Below are 17,419 nucleotides of genomic sequence, written 5' to 3'. Positions count from 1 at the left end.
TTTAAACCAGGACTAATCTAGGTATAAACCTGGTACAAACCAGGTCTACACCAGGTCTAAACCAGGTCTAAACCAGGTTTAAACCAGGTTTACACCAGGTCTAAACCAGGACTAAACCAGGTCTAAACCAGGACTAAACCAGGTCTAAACCTGGTCCAAACCAGGACTAAACCAGGTCCAAACCAGGTCTAAACCAGGTCCAAACCTGGTCTAAACCAGGTCAAAACCAGGACTAAACCAGGACTAAACTAGGACTAAACCAGGTCTAAACCAGGTCTAAACCAGGTCTAAACCAGGTCTAAACCAGGACTAAACCAGGTCTAAACCAGGACTAACCCAAGACTGAACCAGGACTGTTTAAAGAAGCATTTTATTTATTTACAGATATTCAAACTGGACATTTTAACATTTACAAAAACTATAAACTAAAATCTCAAATTCCAGAGTTGTAGATACAAATGTGCGATGATACAAGCCACGTAGAAAACACCAAATATTTACACAAAAACATCCTCAAAATTTTCAGTTTTTAGTAAAAAATATCACAAACTCAGAAATCAGAAAATGAAAGGTTCAAATTAAGACTCCGACTTTCTGTAATACTGTAAAAGTATTCATTTTAATTTCATGATCACAGCACCAGGTCGAAACCCGGTCCAAACCAGTCCAAGCTCGGTCTCAACCCGGTCTAAACCAGGACTAAACTCGGTCTAAACCCTGTCTAAACTCGGTCTAAAACCGGTCCATACCAGATCTAAACCCCGTCTAAACCCCGTCTAAACCCCGTCTAAACCAGGGCTAAATTTGGTCTAAAACCGGTCCATACCAGATCTAAACCCCGTCTAAACCCCGTCTAAACCCGGGCTAAAAACAGTCTAAACCCGGTCTAAATTTGGTCTAAAACCGGTCCATACCAGATCTAAACCCGGTCTAAACCCGGTCTAAACCAGGACTAAACTCGGGTCTAAACCCAGTCTAAACCGGTCTAAACCCGGTCTGGTCCTATCGGAGCGCCAGCATCCACACGGGCATGATTACGTCAGGGAAACCCTCTTGTTTCTCCAGGGCCACGACCTCAAGTCCAGCTTTGTGGATGATGGTCCTCATAACGTCCAGGTGGCGGCTGATGCTGCTGTCCACCAGGTCCATTTTACAGCCGTTACGCGCCATGTTGTCCTTCAGGATCACCACACCGTTTGGACGCAGCGCTCGCTTACACTTTGCCAGGAAGGTCGCCAAGTCATGGTCCGTCAGGTGACCTAAGGAACAACAGAACTTGACTACAACTAAACCAGGACCATAGCCATGTTGTGGTCAGGTGCTCTATGAAACAACAGGATTTAGAATGTAACTATGATGACTCCAAAACTAAACCAGGATGAACCTAGACAAAGCCAGGACTTTAGGCAATTTCCCTCTGGTTCTCTTTGTGTCAGTCCTAATGTGAGTCTCAGTCTGAAGTCTCTGATCCTGAGAGTTTCTAGCTCCTAAAGCGTCTGGCTCTTGGGCTCCAGGAGGACTTTAGCTCAGGGGGAGGAGCTCCACAGCACAGCCAGATGATTGGACCAGAGAGAGAACGCAGACTCAGGCCAAAACAAGAGGCAAAAAAAAAGGCAGAAACACAAAATAATCATTTGTCTCCAAACTCTCGTGCTAAAGCGCTGTTTCCACTGATGCTAATGACTATGTGGAGCCTTAGCAGCACAAAGCTAGCAAAGCACGTTAGCAACAGCTGTTTCCTGTTTATGCCGCACGGCACTCGCTTTGTCAAGAGCCGAAATCTGATATTTCCAGGTCATAATGCGTCTGACATGATCCAAAGTCAAAGCATGACATAAAGAGAGGTTCAAACGCCACGCCCCTCACATGCAGAGAAGTCAAAGAAATGAGGCAAAGCTGTTCCTGTGCACACTAGCTTTAGCCACGCCCCTCACATGCAGAGAAGTCAAATAAATTAGGCAAAACTGTTCCTGTGCACGCTCGCTGTAGCCACGCCCCTCACATGCAGAGAAGTAAAAGAAACGAGGCAAAACTGTTCCTGTGCACGCTCGCTGTAGCCACGCCCCTCACACACACACACTGGAATTACTAAATGTCTTTTTTGAAATTAAACCTCGAATCGACCTCAGGATTAAAAACTATTAGCAGCACTAATATTCACAGTATCAGTAGTAGTACTGATACTACAGCTGTAAAATCTGTAGTATCAGTACTACTGATACTACAGATTCAGCACTATCTCGCGTCATCCTGTTCGTTTGTGAGAGTCAGATCTCTCCGTCATCATGGAACTCCTCCAGGTTTACTGGAGGAGGTCTACTTTTTCCCAAAGAGGTTTTTTGTTTTTCCTGGCCGAGAAGGAGGGTCTAAGGACAGGGGACGCTGGGACATTTTTAAATCCGTTTTTCACTGTCGCCCTCTGAGACAACCGCTGTTGTGATTTTGATCTTTGAATTGAATTGAATTAAAAATAGCCCCCCCTAGTGCTATTTCTGTAGTCACATCACACAGTTGGGAAAACAAAATGCGATCTGAGAAATATGATTCATATTCCCTGGGAAAAGATAAGGCCCAGTCCCACTGAAACTAATCTGAAACTTGCTGTGCTAAATGTCAGATCCTTATGTAACAAATCACTTAATCAATTAATCATTTCAGCAGTAGCAGTACTAGTACCTACAATATCAGCAGTAACAGTATCAGTAGTAGCAATACAAGTATCCACAGTATCAGTAGTATCAGTAGTAGTAGCAGCAGTACTAGTATCCACAGTATCAGCAGTATCAGTAGTAGTAGCAGCAGTACTAGTATCCACAGTATCAGCAGTATCAGTAGTAGTAGCAGCAGTACTCACAGGCGACCCACTGCATCCAGATGACGTCGTACTTGTTCTTGGGCGGGGTGAACTCCTGGAGGCTGTAGCAGTAGTATGTCTCCACTCGGTCAGCGTCGTCTCCCAGATATTCCTCGTGAGCGTGAAGAAGGAAGTGCTCCATCATGTCCGCCAGCTCCAGACGCTCGAACACCGGGAACAACACGCCCTTCGACACCCGACCGATCCCAGAGCCGCAGTCCAGAGCGCACGAGGTCCCGGCTTTACCTGGACCCTGCAGAGACCAGAGACCAGGTTGAGACCAGGGACCAGAGACCAGGGTGAGACCAGGGGCCAGAGACCAGAGACCAGGGTGAGACCAAAGACGAGAGACGAGAGACCAGAGACCAGAGACCAGAGACCAGAGACCAGAGACCAGAGACCAGAGACCAGGGTGGGGCCAGGGGCCAGAGACCAGGGGCCAGAGACCAGAGTTAGACCAGAAACAAGAGACCAGAGACCAGGGACCAGGGACCAGGGACCAGGGACCAGGGACCAGAGACCAGAGACCAGAGACCAGAGACCAGAGACCAGAGACCAGGGACCAGGGACCAGGGACCAGGGACCAGGGTGGGGCCAGGGGCTAGAGACCAGGGGCCAGAGACCAGGGACCAGGGTGGGGCCAGGGGCTAGAGACCAGGGGCCAGAGACCAGAGTTAGACAAGAAACAAGAGACCAGGGACCAGGGACCAGAGACCAGGGACCAGGGTGAGACCAGGACCTGGGACCAAGGACCAGAGACCAGAGACCAGGGTGAGACCAGGGGCCAGGGCGAGACCAGGGACCAGAGACCAGGGTGAGACCAGAGACCAGGGTGAGACCAGAGACCAGAGACCAGGGTGAGACCGGGGACACATTCTAAACTGTGATTTAGAATGTTCATATTGAACTTTTCTCTGCAATAAAAGAGTTCATCACTTTAGCTTTGAACATTCTTTTAAACGTAAACACTTTAAAACATCATCTAAAAGTATATTCTAAAAGTTCATTCGAAAGTATCCATGTATTGTGTCAATGGCAGGAGTTCTGAGGCCCAAGTTCATAGTTGTAAAGCCGGTTGTAAAGTTCAGAGGTAAATGTCTGTAACAGTCGCAAAGCTTTGTGAACTTCACTCACATTATTTGTGAGCAACAGGACAGTCCCAGAACACGTGACAGTGGTTTGCCTCCTGGTGGCGCTGTTTCTACAACAGTTGCATTTCCCTGTGAAGAATGAGACCTTTGACCTTTGACCTGGAGTTATGAAGAAAGTAGGCGCACTTCACCAAAACAAGACATGTGGGGTTCTCCCCAGAGATGTTCCCACTCTTCATCAGTCAAAACAACATGAGCTTCTCTTTATCATTTGTTTTTAATACATTTAGTAGACTATTTGTCGAGATTAGAAATGCATTGATGTAATTTAGATATTATTCTTTTGAAGGTTCAGATTTATAAGCCTTGATACAAATGTTGCTGAGAGGGTTTTAATGGTCTTGTCATATTCATCTTCTCACTTAAAGTCCTTTCACTGACGACAATCACGTCTTTTGAGTTGAATAATGGCTCCACTTTCTGAGGCTGTCGAGAACCACAAACCAGGTCAAACATCTGACTTCTGACCCTGACTCAGACTTCTACTGAGGACGTGCGTTTGTTGAGCTGTTACCGGTCATCTGAAACCACAGACTGTGCCCAGAAGAGCCGGTAAAAGCCTCTGTCGTTGATGTGACTCGACTCCTGGTTTGGTTTCTTCTCCACATCAGACTCTTCAGGGCTGTAGACCACCTGAGAGGACTTTGTGTGTCATTCTAAATAATTTTCCATGAGTTGGCAGAGAAGGAGACGTGGAGGAGGGTCTGTCTCGCCTTCAGCTCTAAATTTAGACCCAGAGTCCAGGTTTAGTCCGAGTCCGAGTCCTGGGACTGAAAGACGACCTGAGCTCCAGATGAAGAGCGTGTCGACAGGAGCCACTGAGACGCATGAGCTCATCACAACTCACTTCATACCAGCCGACCAATCACAGCGCTCCATCTGTCAACGACCAATCACAGCGCTCCATCTGTCAACGACCAATCACAGCGCCCCATCTGTCAACAACCAATCAGAGGTCAGGATCAGGAGCCGTGTTTTCAGCCAGATTTTCTCCTTCATTCACGGCTTCGAAAGTGTCATTTGTCACTGCAGTTCTGCCAAGACTCACGTCAAGCAGAACCAGAACCAGAACCAGAACCATCATCCATCATAGTCTCAGCCAGAACCTGGACCTGCTCTGAGCTTCTGGACTTCACTCACACAGGGAGGTCCACAGGGGCACAGACATGGACCTTTAATGTTCTCATGACCACACACAGGGGCACAGACACGGACCTTTAATGTTCTCAAGACCACAGGGGCACCGACACGGACCTTTAATGTTCTCATGACCACAGGGGCACAGACACGGACCTTTAATGTTCTCAGGACCACAGGGGCACAGACACGGACCTTTAATGTTCTCATGACCACACACAGGGGCACAGACACGGACCTTTAATGTTCTCAGGACCACAGGGGCACTGACACGGACCTTTAATGTTCTCATGACCACAGGGGCACAGACACGGATCTTTAATGTTCTCATGACCACAGGGGCACAGACACGGACCTTTAATGTTCTCAGGACCACAGGGGCACAGACACGGACCTTTAATGTTCTCACGACCACAGGGGCACTAACGCGGACCTTTAATGTTCTCAGGACCAAAGGGGCACAGACAGATCACTGCAAAATCAAGGAACAAAGCCCACAACTCTTTCATTTGTGATGAGTTCCGAGGTGTCGTTAGTTAATGACTCACGCTAACTTTGTTGCTGCCGAGACATATCTTAAAATATACATCCAAAAAACGAGGAACAAAAGGTGAGCAAATGCGGAAAACTCAAGACGCTACGGGATCAAAACAAACAAGGCTGACGGTCTGCACCACTGGAACACAGCCTGCCCCACAAGCTTAAGAGGCTTAAAATACAAAATAATAGTTAACCTGACAGTGATGTTTCCAATGTGACTCTTTGAAATAAAGTCCTGAAAGTTAAGAAGAGAGAAGTTCATTTTACTTTATGTAAATGTCAGAGCTCAAACTAACGACAAGATGAAGTGTTAATGATCCAACGCTGCCGTTAAACAGACACGTGCACAGTTACACTTCTATTCGCTCACACTCAGGTTTATTTTAAGACTCAGAAATGTAACTCCTGCTGAACAGCTGCAAGGTCTCATTCATCACAAACATTATACTCACATGAGTTCACAGGTGATAATCTGACTCCAGCACAAAGCAGAGTCCAAGAAAAGACTCAAGGAAGAGAAACTGGACTTAGGATTTATGATCTGGACGTATGATCTGGACGCAGGACTTATGATCTGGACGGAGGATTTATGATCTGGACGTAGGACTTATGATCTGGACGTATGATCTGGACGTAGGACTTATGATCTGGACGTAGGACTTATGATCTGGATGTAGGACTTATAATCTGGACGTAGGATTTATGATCTGGACGTAGGATTTATGATCTGGATGTAGGAATTATGATCTGGATGTATGATCTGGACGTAGGACTTATGATCTGGACGTATGATCTGGATGTAAGACTTATGATCTGGACGTAGGACTTATGATCTGGACGTAGGATTTATGATCTGGACGTAGGACTTATGATCTGGACGAGGCCATTTCATGTGTTTTTGTTTCATTGTCATTTGCTTTCTGGACCGTGTGAATAATTCAAGCGCAAACAGAGACTGCAGATGATTGTGAAGGCAAACGTCTAGAGACCACAACGCTGAAGTTCTGCAGAGACTAAACACAGGAAAAGGACCTGGTTCAGGCTGGGTTTGGACCTGGTTCAGGCTGAGTTTAGACCTGGTTCAGTCTGGGTTTAGACCTAGTTCAGTCTGGGTTTAGACCTGGTTCTGTTTGGGTTTAGACCTGGTTCTGTCTGGGTTTGGACCTGGTTCTGGGCAGGATTTACTCACGATGAATCTGCTGAGGAACCTTCTGGACTGGTCCAGGTCCACGTCTGAGATCTCCACAAAGTCTCCCAACATTCCCTCCTCTGAAGGTTCTACGTCCTCGTAGAACTTCTGCGCTCGGTAATAGAACTGTTTCTCCCCTTTGATGTACTCACAGGTGACGGGGAAGAGCTTCACTGAGAAACACAGAGAGAAAAACAGAGAGAAAGTGTGAAACACAGAGAGAAACACAGAGAGAAAGTGTGAAACACAGAGAGAAAGTGTGAAACACAGAGAGAAACACAGAGAGAAAGTGTGAAACACAGAGAGAAAGTGTGAAACACAGAGAGAAACACAGAGAGAAAGTGTGAAACACAGAGAGAAACACAGAGAGAAAGTGTGAAACACAGAGAGAAAGTGTGAAACACAGAGAGAAACACAGAGAGAAATTGTGAAACACAGAGAGAAACACAGAGAGAAAGTGTGAAACACAGAGAGAAACACAGAGAGAAAGTGTGAAACACAGAGAGAAAGTGTGAAACACAGAGAAACACAGAGAGAAAGTGTGAAACACAGAGAAACACAGAGAGAAACAGAAGACTAACTCTTCTTTTATTTGGATGACAAATGAGCTGTGATATTATAACAAATGTTCTAAGATAATATTCTGGGTCGTCTCCCGCGGGTCGTCTCCCGCGGGTCATCACCCGTAGGTCATCTACCGTGGGTCATCTAGCGTGGGTCGACTCCCGCAGGTCGTCTCCCGCAAGTTGTATCCCGCGGGTCGTCTCCCGCGGGTCCTGGGACGGGGGTCTCGTGCTTTTACACACAATAGGAGTCTTTTTCTCTCGTCCAACTTAAACCTAGTCTGTCGACTCAACAACGAATACTTGAATTGTTCCTGAGCCTGTTCCAGGGATCGCTATTTGGCTCTTCAGGATCTTTTGTTAGTCCTGGTTCCTGCCAAATGAAAGAACTGTACCAGAACACAGTTCCTCTGAGCAGGCTTCAGAACGTTTAGAGGAGATAAGCCTCTGGAATCCACAGCACGCTCCACCTGCTCCAAACACATGTCCCTCACACCCAAGACCTGGATCTGGAGGACTGCAGGCCCGGAGCCAGGCCCTCATTCCCGGGGCTTGTGTGACACACATGGGTCGAGGCTCGGGTTCATGTGGGCGAGTCCAAACAGAACATGAATCAAACATCTCAGGCGTTTGGACTGAAGCGTCTCCAGGTTCTGCTCAAAGTGACAAGTACATTGTTACTGTCTCTGCAGAGTTACAAGAGTCGCTCAAAACCTTTGCTGTTTTTACTGATTTGGGCTTATTATTAATAATTAGAACTGTGTGCAATTACTGTCGTGATCACATGTCCCCATGTGGGACAATAAAGGATTATCTTATCTTATCTTATCTTAAATGTCCTGCAGAATATGGCCTTAGATCACGTTCATTCTGACATAATTCCTTTATATATGACATCATATAGTTCAGTAATAAATACTTTTGTTTGTCAACATGTCCATCTAAATGTCCATCTGAAGGTCCTGTTGTTTTTATCATTCTGATGTTTGGTGGGAGGGCATCTGTGGTGAATATTTATCACAGTTTAATAAGTGTCCGTTTGTGAAGAACTTTGGGAAAAATGACAGTTTAAAATGTCAGGAAGTAGAGCTGAGTCCCTCTGTGATGTCATCAGTGTGACGTCATCGGTGTGACGTCATCAGTGTGACGTCATCTGTGTGCGACACAGAGACAGTTTAAACCATGTTTGGACTAAATAAAAGTGTTTTCTGGTATTATTGTGTGTCAGATCAGAACTGTTGTGTCATTGATGTGGAGTTTGGCTCTTGTTTACAGTCTGGTTGCTATGGTAACAGCTGTGCAATCACCTCTGTCATATTTGTGCTCATGAAGAGTTAGTCTTGTGTTTCACACTTTCTCTCTGTGTTTCTCTGTGTTCAACCAGGAAGAACAATTATAAACTTAACACAAACGAGCTGAATGTTTAGTCAAACCTGAAATATAAGTGTGTTTTAGTGAAACAAGTTTAAATTGTCATAGACGTTAATGTTAATGAGAAGATACACTTTATGTTGCCGTAGATTCATTTGACCTTTGCATTTGACCCATCCTCCATCTCAGGAGCAGCGTCTCAGGGACCAGAGTCTGACTGTGAATTCTGTTCACTGAAAAAAGAAATAAACCCTTTGGTTCTTACCTCGACATGACTTCATCTGATCATCTGGAGCTCGTCCTCAGGCGTCTTCTCCAGGAGGTACAGGAAGTAACACTCACCCACAGGGGTCTTCTCCAGGAGGTACAGGAAGTAACACTCACCCACAGGGGTCTTCTCCAGGAGGTACAGGAAGTAACAATCACCCACAGGGGTCTTCTTCAGGAGGTACAGGAAGTAACAATCACCCCAGGTGTCTTCTCCAGGAGGTACAGGAAGTAACACTCACCCACAGGGGTCTTCTCCAGGAGGTACAGGAAGTAACAATCACCCACAGGCGTCTTCCCCAGGAGGTACAGGAAGTAACACTCACCCACAGGGGTCTTCTTCAGGAGGTACAGGAAGTAACACTCTCCCGCAGGGGTCTTCTCCAGGAGGTACAGGAAGTAACACTCACCCACAGGGGTCTTCTCCAGGAGGTACAGGAAGTAACACTCACCCACAGGGGTCTTCTCCAGGAGGTACAGGAAGTAACACTCACCCACAGGGGTCTTCTCCAGGAGGTACAGGAAGTAACACTCACCCACAGGGGTCTTCTCCAGGAGGTACAGGAAGTAACACTCACCCACAGGGGTCTTCTCCAGGAGGTACAGGAAGTAACAATCACCCACAGGCGTCTTCTCCAGGAGGTAGAGGAAGTAACAATCACCCACAGGCGTCTTCTCCAGGAGGTACAGGAAGTAACACTCTCCCACAGGGGTCTTCTCCAGGAGGTACAGGAAGTAACACTCACCCACAGGGGTCTTCTCCAGGAGGTACAGGAAGTAACAATCACCCACAGGCGTCTTCTCCAGGAGGTACAGGAAGTAACACTCTCCCACAGGGGTCTTCTCCAGGAGGTACAGGAAGTAACACTCACCCACAGGGGTCTACTCCAGGAGGTACAGGAAGTAACACTCACCCACAAAGGTCTTCTCCAGGAGGTACAGGAAGTAACACTCACCCACAGGGGTCTTCTCCAGAAGGTACAGGAAGTAACACTCCCACAGGGGTCTTCTCCAGGAGGTACAGGAAGTAACACTCAACCCACAGGGGTCTTCTCCAGGAGGTACAGGAAGTAACACTCACCCACAGGGGTCTTCTCCAGGAGGTACAGGAAGCTGGCGAAGAAGTCCTTCTGCAGGGCGTGGTGCAGGTGAAAGCTCATGCTGTGGCGGCACATGGAGTCGTCTGTCTGCTTCCACTTGTCGCTGAACGCCTGGTGGATCATCTTGTACTGAGTCTGAAGGTTTGGAGCTGGAGCGCTGCCGTCGTCATGCTCCTCCGGCTGCCCGCTCGCCGCTCCGGTGGTCGGTCCGGTGGTCGGTCCGGTGGTCGGTCCGGTGGTCGGTCCGGTGGTCGGTCCGGTGGTCGGTCCGGTGGTCGGTCCAGTGGTCGGTCCGGTGGTCGGTCCGGTGGTCGGTCCGGTGGTCGTTCCGTTGGTCGTTCCGTTGGTCGTTCCATTGGTCGTTCCGTTGGTCAGTCCATGGGTCAGTCCGTTGGTCAGTCCTTTCATCGGGATCAAGGCGGAGTCTGGGGGTGGATCCACAGACGCCTCCATCTGCAGAGACACGTTTGGTGAGTTTCATCAAGAACACATTCTCTTGAAGCTCCAGTCACAGATTTACACCTTTGATTTGGTTAAAAAGCAGGATGTTTCTGCTGAAGATCCAGATGGAACAAAACCTGTCATGAAAAGTGTTTTTATCATTTCTGTGTAAAGTCTCATTTTCACAGACGTTTTTGTTAGACTGACCCTTCATGAATGAGACAAAGAGCGTGACAGAGTGGTCAGCAGGATCATGTGTTGATGACACCAGACCAGAACACCAAACCTTCTGAAACATGCAGTAGAGAAACATCATGCTGATAATCCATAAATCCAGCCATTATTGGCTGATGGAAAAATGTTTACTAAGTTTGACTCGGATGAAGCTGAAGTGAAGCTGAGGAACCTGTGGAGCACATTTAAGAAGAGTTTCCATCAAATACACTTAATTTACGTCTTCTCTCAGCTCGTTTTAGAGCCTGAGACCAGACCACCTAACGAGGATTTGATGACTAAACTAGTTTATGATTATTTCAATAACCCATTAGCTGCGATCTCCACCAATCTTCATTTTTCTGAAGGTCTGAAGCTCCTGGAAGTCTTTGTCCTCCACATTTAGGACAAAATGTGACAAATCTGATCTTTTCTTTGGAACGACTAGAAGTTTAACATAGAGAGCAAACTCCACTCACAGGCAAAACCAGGACTAAACCAGGTCTAAACCAGGTCAAAACCAGGTCTAAACCAGGTCTAAAAAACCTGGTCTAAAAAACCCGGTCTAAACCCGGTCTAAACCCGGTCTAAACCCGGTCTAAACCCGGTCTAAACCAGGCCTAAACAGTTCTCAGTGGCACATGCAGTCGTGCAGTAGAGTTACCAGGCAGCAGGAGGTTCTCGTCTAAAAGTGTCCTCTGTCAGAGTCCGACTGGTCCAGATCGGCTCCTGGACCTGGATCAGGTTTAGGGGCGGAGCCAGGACTGGATCAGGTTCTCAGAGGGGTGGGGTGGGGTGGGGGTGGGGGGGGGGGGGGGGGGGGGGGGGGGGGGGCAGAGTGGTTAGCCTCTGTCCTCCTAAACCAGATCTAAAGCAGGTTCAGGGTTCAGACCTGGGACTGGAATAGATAAAACTTTGTTTTGCCGTACATCTGTCAAACGTATAAATATAGAACACACACACACACGCACGCACACAAACAAACAAACAAACAAACAAACAAACAAACAGACACACACACATACACACAAACCCTTCTCTTTGTTCGTATTCACATGCTTTACTTTTCATCACTTAATCGGCTTTAAAACTGCTTTTTCAAACTGTGAAGTACCAAAAGAAGGGAAGGAGCGACTGGACTGTGCCTCATAGAGACTATTTCGATTCTGAATGTGGACTCGTTTATAAACCTCAATTATGTCCAAAAGAATGGAACAAATCCAATTGTAAAAAACAAGTTTTTTACAATTGAATAGACACAATTTTGATGGTTTTGTTTTATTTAGCAAAACCCTACACACAATTAGCACAACCACAAACCCAATTATCAAAACACCTTAGCTCCTTTGCAAAATGAAACACTCTTGTAAAAACTCTACACTAATTGATCAAAACCATATTTTTTTACCATATGAAACACACACGTTGCATATGACTTAACCATGTTTGCACCAGTTACACAGCAGTTACACAGCAGTTACACAGCAGTTACACACTGCTGTGGAAAACCTTAAACACTTTGGGCTAATCCTGCTTCTAAGTTCACAGAGTTGTATGGGTGAAGTACACCGTGAATTTGCAAAACATGGCTCGGATTTGCACAACTGGAAACACAATGTCTGCTCACACTTTTTGCAAAACAATACACACAGTGAACACTACACACACTTGTATGCATGACTGTAGACACCACACAGGACACAAGACTAATGCTGTTGACAACGTCATTTATTTTTTTTCCATATACTCAAGCCGACATGGCGATGAAGAAAAAATGTCCCAGTTTTCATGAACATTACATTTTATCCAGTACAAAAAAGAACCCTCCCAAACTCCTCCCCCTCTTCCTCCTGCTTGAAGTCTTCCTCTTCCTCTACCTTTACCCCTACCTCCACCTCGACCTCTGGCACGGCCTCTGCCTCCTCCTTCTCATCCTCACTCTTCCTCTTCCTTCCATTTTGGTTCAGTTTGGTGAACTCACATGCTGCATTTGTTTAGTGCTTAAATCTGATTGGTGTGTCTACAATTAAGCGATCTTGTGTTTGGTCACCTAATGGCAGTGTTCTATGGATTGGCACATGGGTGTGGTCATTTGACAGTTAGTGCTTTAGAATTGCAGAAGTGACATTTTGATATACTTCTGTGTCTAAATGCATACAACTGTGTTCAGTGTTGTAAATCACTGTGTGTATTGTTTTGCACAAAGTGTGAACTGACTTATTGTGTTTAAGTGGTGCAGATCTGAGGCCGAATTTTGCTCCTTGAGTGTAAGGTTTTGATAATTTGGCAAAACTTTAGATTTTAGTGTTTATTCAATCGTAAAAAACTGTAATGTACAAAATTATCTAGTTCTGGCGCCCCCCTCTGTCCTTTAGAAAGACGAACCCATTTAAATGGAAAACGTAATCGCTTAGATATTTAGGAGTGGTATTCTACAGGGACCTATCAACTATTCTGGAGAAAAATGATACTCCTATTTTTAATACTACAAAATAAGATCTTGAAAAATGAAGAATCCCTGGGTCAAATCTGTGCTTACAACATGGAAGGAGCTGATCAGAACATATAAAACTAAACAAAGATGTTACAATCTTAAACTGGTAAAGCTTTATGACCAAAGGTTTTGTACCAAATAGAACTGACCTGAGACTCAAGGTCTGGAGTACAAAAGGTCTAAAGGTTTTTCAACAGATTGTAAAAGAGAATCACATGAAAAGCTTTGATATGTTGAAAGAATCCTTTGACTTGAGAAACAGGACTTTTCAACTTGTCCAACAGGTTCTCCTCAAGTCCTGGTCCAGACCTGGTTTATTTCCTCAAACACACGTCAGACAGTATCAATACCCGGGCCTCCTGCTGGTGCCAGAGCATGGACCGGCCTCCTGCTGGTGCCAGAGCATGGACCGGCCTCCTGCTGTGTCTTCTCTTCCTTCTCTCTCAGATTCAGTCGGACAGAGACAAATGGAGTTGTTCAAGTGTTTGCCGGAAACGGAAACATGAAGCGGACCTGAACCAGGTCTAAACCAGGTCTAAACCAGATCTGAACCAGGTCTAAACCAGGTCTGAACCAGTTCTGAACCAGGTCTGAACCAGGTCTGAACCAGGTCTAAACCAGGTCTAAACCAGGACTAAACCAGGTTTAAACCAGTTCTAAACCAGGTCTAAACCAGATCTGAACCAGGTCTGAACCAGGTCTGAACCAGGACTAAACCAGGTTTAAACCAGGTCTAAACCAGGTCTGAACCAGGTCTAAACCAGGACTAAACCAGGTCTAAACCAGGTCTGAACCAGGTCTGAACCAGGTCTGAACCAGGTCTGAACCAGGTCTAAACCAGGTCTAAACCAGGTCTAAACCAGGACGAAACCAGGACTAAACTAGGTCTAAACCAGGTCTAAGCCAGGACTAAACAAGGACGAAACCAAGACTAAACCAGGTCTAAACCAGGTCTTAGCCAAGACTAAACCAGGACTAAACCAGGTCTGAACCAGGACTGAACCAGGACTAAACCAGGACTGAACCTGGTCTAAACCAGGACTAAACCAGGTCTAAACCAGGTCTAAACCAGGTCTGGACACACCAGTGTGCACTAGCGCCCCCTTGTGGCCTCTCTGCTTAGCTTCAGAGATCTGGCTTTGGAAAATTGGTTTCCCTCAGATTTTATGTCCAAAGACATGCACTTGTTAGGTAAATTGGCAACTCTAAATTGGCCCAATGGACAAGTGTTGAAAATTAGCATATTCTGCTACATACACTTAAAACATTGCATCTGGTTCGTCCAATGTAAATGCTATGTCCTTAAATAAATAAATAAAAATAAAAATATACAAATTCTCCAACAATTTTCAACCAAATGTGTCCAAAATCCTCAACTCATCTTGAAAAAGTGTTTAAAATAAGCATTTTTCTACCATACTTGAAACAATGGATCATGTTAGTCCAATAAATTTGTAAATATGAAATGAATAAAACATTTCCACAATTTGTATTTCTTTATTTAATTTTCTACTCATTTTCACCTTTTTTTTCCAACAGTTTTCTTCAAATTATTTATTTTTCACATATTCCTGCTGTTCTGGACCTGGTTTAGTCCTGGTTTAGTCCTGGTTTAGAACTGGTTTAGTCCTGGTTTAGTCCTGGTTTAGAACTGGTTTAGTCCTGGTTTAGTCCTGGTTTAGACCTGGTTTAGTACTGGTTTAAATCCTGGTTTAGTCCCGGTTTAGACCTGGTTTAGTCCTGGTTTAGTCCTTGTTTAGACCTTGTTTAGACCTGGTTTAGTCCTGGTTTAGTCCTGGTTTAGTCCTGGTTTAGACCTGGTTTAGACCTGGTTTAGACCTGGTTTAGACCTGGTTTAGTCCTGGTTTAGTCCTGGTTTAGACCTGGTTTGGTCCTGGTTTAGACCTGGTTTAGACCTGGTTTAGACCTGGTTTAGACTGGTTTAGTCCTGGTTTAGTCCTGGTTTTGACCTGGTTTAGTCCTGGTTTAGGCTTCACGACCCCTCGCGGCCCCTCACGGCTCTTAACGGCTCTTAACGGCTCCTCATGGCTCTTCACGGCTCCTCGCGGCCCCTCACGGCTCCTCGCGGGCCCTCACGGCCCCTCACGGCTCTTCACGGCTCCTCACGGCTCCTCACTGCTAGGACCCCAGAGGCTCTCTTAGGCCCTCCAGACGCTCGTCGTCGACGTGAGCCCCAGATGCTGACAGAAGACGTTGAACTTTGTGCTAGTTTTTGTTTCACGTGGATTGGCCCAATGATTACAGAGATATGAACTATGACCATCTGACCTCTGACCTCTGACACAAAGAGTTCTACTGAGGAGTCTCACCTGAACCAGAACACAAGCTGTTCATGGTAACATCACAAGAATGATTCACATTAACGTGTATCATCTTCTACACGTGAAGCTGTTCCACTCGAGAACCATAAGTTTGGTCTGTGCAGAGGTTTCCAGAAGGTCAGAGGTCAGGGGTTTGAGGAGAGCGGGAGGTGCAGAGTGAGCCTGGTCCCTCAGGTCACATGATTAATGACCTGTGAGAGAAGAGCCTGGACAACCAAAACCATCTCCCCAAAGTAGTCTTCTGAGGTTCTTCTTATGTTGAGGTGCTGTGTGTCCTTTACCAGCTCAGTTTGTCCCACCGCCAGAGGGCGCTCTTCTCCCAAGAGTCTCTAAAAGCACAATAGGAGGTAGAGCCTTCTGATGGTCCCAAGAGTTTCTAAAAGCACAGTAGGAGGTAGAGCCTTCTGGTGGTCCCAAGAGTCTCTAAAAACACAGTAGGAGGTAGAGCCTTCTGGTGGTCCCAAGAGTCTCTAAAAACACAGTAGGAAGAGTCTCTAAAAACACAGTAGGAGGTAGAGCCTTCTGGTGGTCCCAAGAGTCTCTAAAAACACAGTAGGAAGAGTCTCTAAAAACACAGTAGGGGGTAGAGCCTTCTGGTGGTCCCAAGAGTCTCTAAAAGCACAGTAGGAGGTAGAGCTCCTGTGTTGTGGAATCAGCTCCTGTCCATGTTAAAGAGGCCGACACAGTCTCTTCATTTAAGACCAGGCTTAAAACGTTCCTCTTTAAATGGCTTATGGTCAGGCCAGAACAGAAATATAAAGCTACAGTTTCAGCTCCGCTGCCCTAGGAGCAACTCTGGAGGAAGTATGGCAGCTTGAGCTCTATCCTCTGATAAACACTTATTCTATCAAACTATATTTAATCTTTAATTTCACGTCTTCTTCTTCTTCTTCTTCTTCTTCTTCTTCTTCTTCTTCTTCTTCTTCTTCTTCTTCTTCTTCTTCTTCTTCTTCTTCTTCTTCTTCTTCTTCTTCTTCTTCTTCTCCTCCTTCTCCTTCTCCTTCTCCTTCTCCTTCTCCTTCTCCTTCTCTTTCTTCTCCTTCTCCTTCTTCTTCTCCTTCTCCTTCTTCTCCTCTCTCTCTTCTCTCTCTTTTCTCCTCTCTCTTCTCTCCTCTCTCTCTTCTCTCTCTTCTCTTCTCTCTCTTCTCTCTATCTCACTCTCTTCTCTCTTTCTTCTCTCTTCTCTTCTCTCTCTTCTCTCCTCTCTCCTCCTTTCCTCTCTTCTCTCTCTTCTCTTGTAGGGCACAGATTAGGGGCGCCCTTCTGTCCTGCTCCTCCTTCTCTTTTCGCTCTCGTTTTGAGGGCACAGTTTTGGGGCACGTTTTCTCATTTCGTTGTAAATCAGCTCCAGATGTTCCTCTGACGCCGCACCAACAGGAAGTGACCTCTGACCCCGCCTCCAGAAGCATCAGGGACGCCATTTCTCTCACTACACCTAAAGACCAGGACCAAGACCAGGGCCAAGACCAGGACCAGGACCAAGACCAAGACCAGGACCAGGACCAGGACCATGACCAGGACCAAGAGCTGGCTCTGCGTCGGTGCTCATACACCGTATTAAACGTACTACATACTAGTACATAGTAGTAGCAGTGTTTGGGACCTGGTTTAGAGCTGGTTTAGAGCTGGTTTAGTCCTGATTTAGTCCTGATTTAGTCCTGGTTTAGACCTGGAATATGAGCCAGTGCAATATGAGCCAGTGCAACATGAGCCAGTGCAATATGAGCCAGTGCAACATGAGCCAGTGCAATATGAGC

At 46.1% G+C, this 17,419-nt stretch overlaps 1 protein-coding gene across 4 annotated transcripts; it reads right to left on the bottom strand.

The window, feature by feature from the left end:
- Positions 1 to 351: 351 nt before the first annotated feature.
- ntmt2 (N-terminal Xaa-Pro-Lys N-methyltransferase) lies at positions 352 to 11,540 on the bottom strand. 4 transcript variants are annotated; one of them, XM_072439093.1, is made up of 5 exons: positions 11,491 to 11,540; positions 10,154 to 10,625; positions 6,872 to 7,044; positions 2,855 to 3,107; positions 352 to 1,259 (listed from the first exon to the last, which is right to left on the bottom strand). In XM_072439093.1, exons 2-5 carry the CDS (start codon positions 10,623 to 10,625, stop codon positions 1,003 to 1,005), a joined length of 1,155 nt encoding a protein of 384 aa, XP_072295194.1. In that variant the 5' UTR covers positions 11,491 to 11,540; the 3' UTR covers positions 352 to 1,002. The 4 variants fall into 4 exon arrangements, with proteins under 4 accessions (XP_072295194.1, XP_072295196.1, XP_072295197.1 ...); XM_072439095.1 differs by lacking the exon at positions 11,491 to 11,540 and having other exon boundaries at positions 9,735 to 10,235; XM_072439096.1 differs by lacking the exons at positions 10,154 to 10,625; positions 11,491 to 11,540 and adding an exon at positions 9,693 to 9,710.
- Between the last annotated feature and the right edge of the window lie 5,879 nt (positions 11,541 to 17,419).

The sequence above is a fragment of the Eucyclogobius newberryi genome, unplaced genomic scaffold, assembly GCF_026437365.1.
Source record: "Eucyclogobius newberryi isolate DKJ021-1_F unplaced genomic scaffold, fEucNew1.0.hap1 SCAF_9, whole genome shotgun sequence".
Classification (NCBI taxonomy): domain Eukaryota; kingdom Metazoa; phylum Chordata; class Actinopteri; order Gobiiformes; family Gobiidae; genus Eucyclogobius; species Eucyclogobius newberryi.
This window is presented reverse-complemented; position numbering and strand designations above follow the sequence as displayed.

Excerpts from the sequence above, each read along its gene's own strand:
- ntmt2 (XM_072439093.1), bottom strand. The coding sequence starts at position 10,625 with ATGGAGGCGTCTGTGGATCCACCCCCAGACTCCGCCTTGATCCCGATG. Across the intron at positions 7,045-10,153 it reads CCTGGAGAAGACCCCTGTGG|TGAAGCTCTTCCCCGTCACC; the intron begins GTGAGTGTTACT and ends TGTGTTTCTCAG. Across the intron at positions 1,260-2,854 it reads CTGGATGCAGTGGGTCGCCT|GTCACCTGACGGACCATGAC; the intron begins GTGAGTACTGCT and ends GTTGTTCCTTAG.